General features: G+C 39.2%; 1 protein-coding gene across 2 annotated transcripts; it reads left to right on the top strand.

The window, feature by feature from the left end:
* The first annotated feature begins 680 nt into the window (after positions 1-680).
* On the top strand, positions 681-2,779 carry LOC135226104 (trypsin-1-like). Of its 2 annotated transcripts, none has more exons than XM_064265558.1 (3): positions 681-759; positions 1,606-1,826; positions 2,007-2,779. In XM_064265558.1, exons 1-3 carry the CDS (start codon positions 714-716, stop codon positions 2,565-2,567), a joined length of 828 nt encoding a protein of 275 aa, XP_064121628.1. In that variant the 5' UTR covers positions 681-713; the 3' UTR covers positions 2,568-2,779. The 2 variants fall into 2 exon arrangements, with proteins under 2 accessions (XP_064121628.1, XP_064121627.1); XM_064265557.1 differs by having other exon boundaries at positions 683-759; positions 1,603-1,826.
* Positions 2,780-3,012: the final 233 nt, after the last annotated feature.

Here is a 3,012-nt window from a genome sequence, read left to right as displayed (position 1 = left end):
CGTTTGTATGTACCCGTTTAAATTGTACTATACTAATTTCCTATTTTCTTAATTTGTAATCTTGAGTTTTGAGTGACAGTTTCAAACGAATTTTCGACTTAAACAGTTTCTGACTGTTACTTTTGTGAGGGTAAAGAATTTTTGAGAATAATAATAATAATAATAATAATAATAATAATAATAATAATAATAATAATAATAATAATAATAATAATAATAATATAATAAATAATAATAATAATAATAATAATAATAATAATAATAATGAATAATAATAATAATAATAATAATAATAATAATAATAATAATAATAATAATAATAATAATAATAGAATTTATTTGTAAAGATTTTTTTTAACCAGTGAGCTTACGTAATAATAATAATAATAATAATAATAATAATAATAATAATAATAATAATAATAATAATAATAATAATAATAATAATAATAATAATATAATTTAACTGTAAAGATTTATTACCCAGTGACCTTACGTAATAATAATAATCAAACTTCATCCTTCTCTCTACTACATTTCGCAGGGGCATATTCTCCATTTTTCGTTATCAGCTGTTCGATAAAAGGAGATAAGGAATGTTTCGAAAAAAAAGGAGAACTGACCTACGACTATTGGGACTTGAAGATAACAGCTTATAAATACAGAAGACCTTGGGACCAGCTGACGAGGAGGAATCTTGCTGGTGACCAAAGATGGAAGAAGCTCTGGTGATCTCCTGTATACTGACGCTGGTTTCGTGTGAGTTTTCCCTTCATAAGTTCGATATGGACCAGGCCACCACCGGGCCGTGGTTAAAGCTTCATGGGCAGCGGCGGCTTATATAGCATTATACCGAGGCCACTGGAAGATTGGTATATTTTCCGTGGCCTTGATTGTATACGCTGTACAGAAAACTCGATTGGACAGAAGTAACTTCAGCGCATTTTTTAATTGCTTTAAATGTCACCAAGAGCCACTTTTGATATTTTAATATTTAAACATATAATAAGGTTCCACATCTAGTTACACATGACTTGTTATTTCTTTAAATTTCACTTAGAACCTGTGGTAATCTATTCAAATCTATATATTGTACGTTTCATAATGCGCTCAAAATTTTACTGATTTCATACAGAGCCTGTAATATATTCATTCTATTGACAATCATACAGATTATAATCATAGGTCTTATAATCGATTCGAAATTATACAGAACACTTGATGTGTTCTACTTAAATGTACGTAGTACATTGTATGCAGAGATGAATTCTATGTAGACTACCTGCTATGTCAAAGTCAGTTGCATAGAGAGTAATACTATGTACTTATGATGAAAATTATGTCAAAATCAGTTGCAAAGAGAGTAATGCTATGTACATTTGGAAATTATGTCAAAATCACTTGCATAGAGAGTAATACTATGTACATTTGGAAATAAAAAAACTGCAGACATTAACGAATTATTTACAGACAACATTGCAAAGAACATGCATTCTATTCTACCTACAATTATGGCGAGCTCACTTGTTTGCTGAAAGCCATCCTACTGTCTTAAACATTCATTTCCCAGCATCTAACAAAACCCAACGTTGGTTCTCCCAGCAGCCGCACCTCACATCCACATAAACGAACACGAACAGAACACGAGGGTGATTGGTGGGAACACAGCAGCGAGAGGAGAGTTCCCGTACCTGCTCAGTCTGCAGGTGAAGACTGGAGAGCTGCTGGGAACTCACATATGTGGAGCTGCTGTTGTCAGCAATATGTGGGCAATATCGGCTGCCCACTGCGTCGGTCATGCTCTCGTCGACAAGGAATCGTTGCAGGTCAGTTATTTTATAGAGGAAAGAATAGGTTATTGTATTTTCTATACTTAATTTATGCTGTTCTTGACTTGCTTTGTGCAAAGACTAGTTACAGGTTAGATAGCTTTGTGCCTATTTCTCGTTGTGGATTCTCACGCCCATTTATCGGGTACTGCCAATATCTGTTTTTCTTTCTCTCAGATAGTGGCTGGAGAATACTCGCTCCAATCACCAGAGGGAACCGAGCAGAGAATAGACGTCGCGGAGATTGTGGTCCACGAAGAGTTCGACCCCCTGACTCTAGCCAACGACATCGCGCTCTTGAGATTGAAGAGCTGGCTCTACTACGACAGAAACGTCCAGCCGGTCGCCCTGGCCTTCCGGGGCTACAGCCCCCACCCCCTGGCCAAATGCGTCCTCTCCTGGCTGGGGCGCGACCCGCGAGGAAGGCCCGACGTCGGACGTCCCGAAGTACGTGAAGCTCCCCGTCGTCTCGGACTCGTCCTGCGAAGGATACTACGAAGGATCTGGCTTGAGCGTCTGGGTTCGTCCACCCTCTGCGCTGGGTATGAGGGCGGCGGGGCAGACGCCTGCAGTCAGGACGACGGGGGGCCCTTGGTGTGCGAGGCTGGGGCACACAAGTACCTGGTGGGCATCGCTTCCTTCGGCATAGGTTGTGGGAGGCCTCGGCAGCCTGGGGTCTACACGGAGGTGTCTTACTTTGCCCAGTGGGCTGCCGAAGTGACTGGGGGGCGACGCTGAGCGGAATAGGAGCCTTTGTTGCGACAGCCTGTGGTGGACTTGTCGTAAACAATAAACTAATGGTATCTTAGTATCCGCAGAGCTGATTGACTAAGATAGTTGGATGGAGATGCCAGCAAATTGCTCGGGGATAATTGTACTCATGGTTTTCTTAGACGAACCCCACTGCCAACACGATTGCAACATTTTTGGTAAACACGCAAAAAAAAAAAAAAAAAAAAAAAAAAAAGCATTTGGGCAATCTGATCTTTACATATCGGCCGCTATATGAGCAACAGTTCGTTCCTTGCTAAAATATAGCTTAGTAGCATCTAACTACAAAAACCCCGATGAATTTCAATAGAGGGTTTAAATTAAAAGAAGATCATTCATCTTCGAAATGGACGAAACAGCAAAACTTGAAAGTGACGTTCAGCTATGGATATGAACTCGTTCCTGTTACAAA

Source organism: Macrobrachium nipponense, chromosome 14 (genome assembly GCF_015104395.2).
Source record: "Macrobrachium nipponense isolate FS-2020 chromosome 14, ASM1510439v2, whole genome shotgun sequence".
NCBI classification, from domain to species: Eukaryota; Metazoa; Arthropoda; class Malacostraca; order Decapoda; family Palaemonidae; genus Macrobrachium; species Macrobrachium nipponense.
This window is presented reverse-complemented; position numbering and strand designations above follow the sequence as displayed.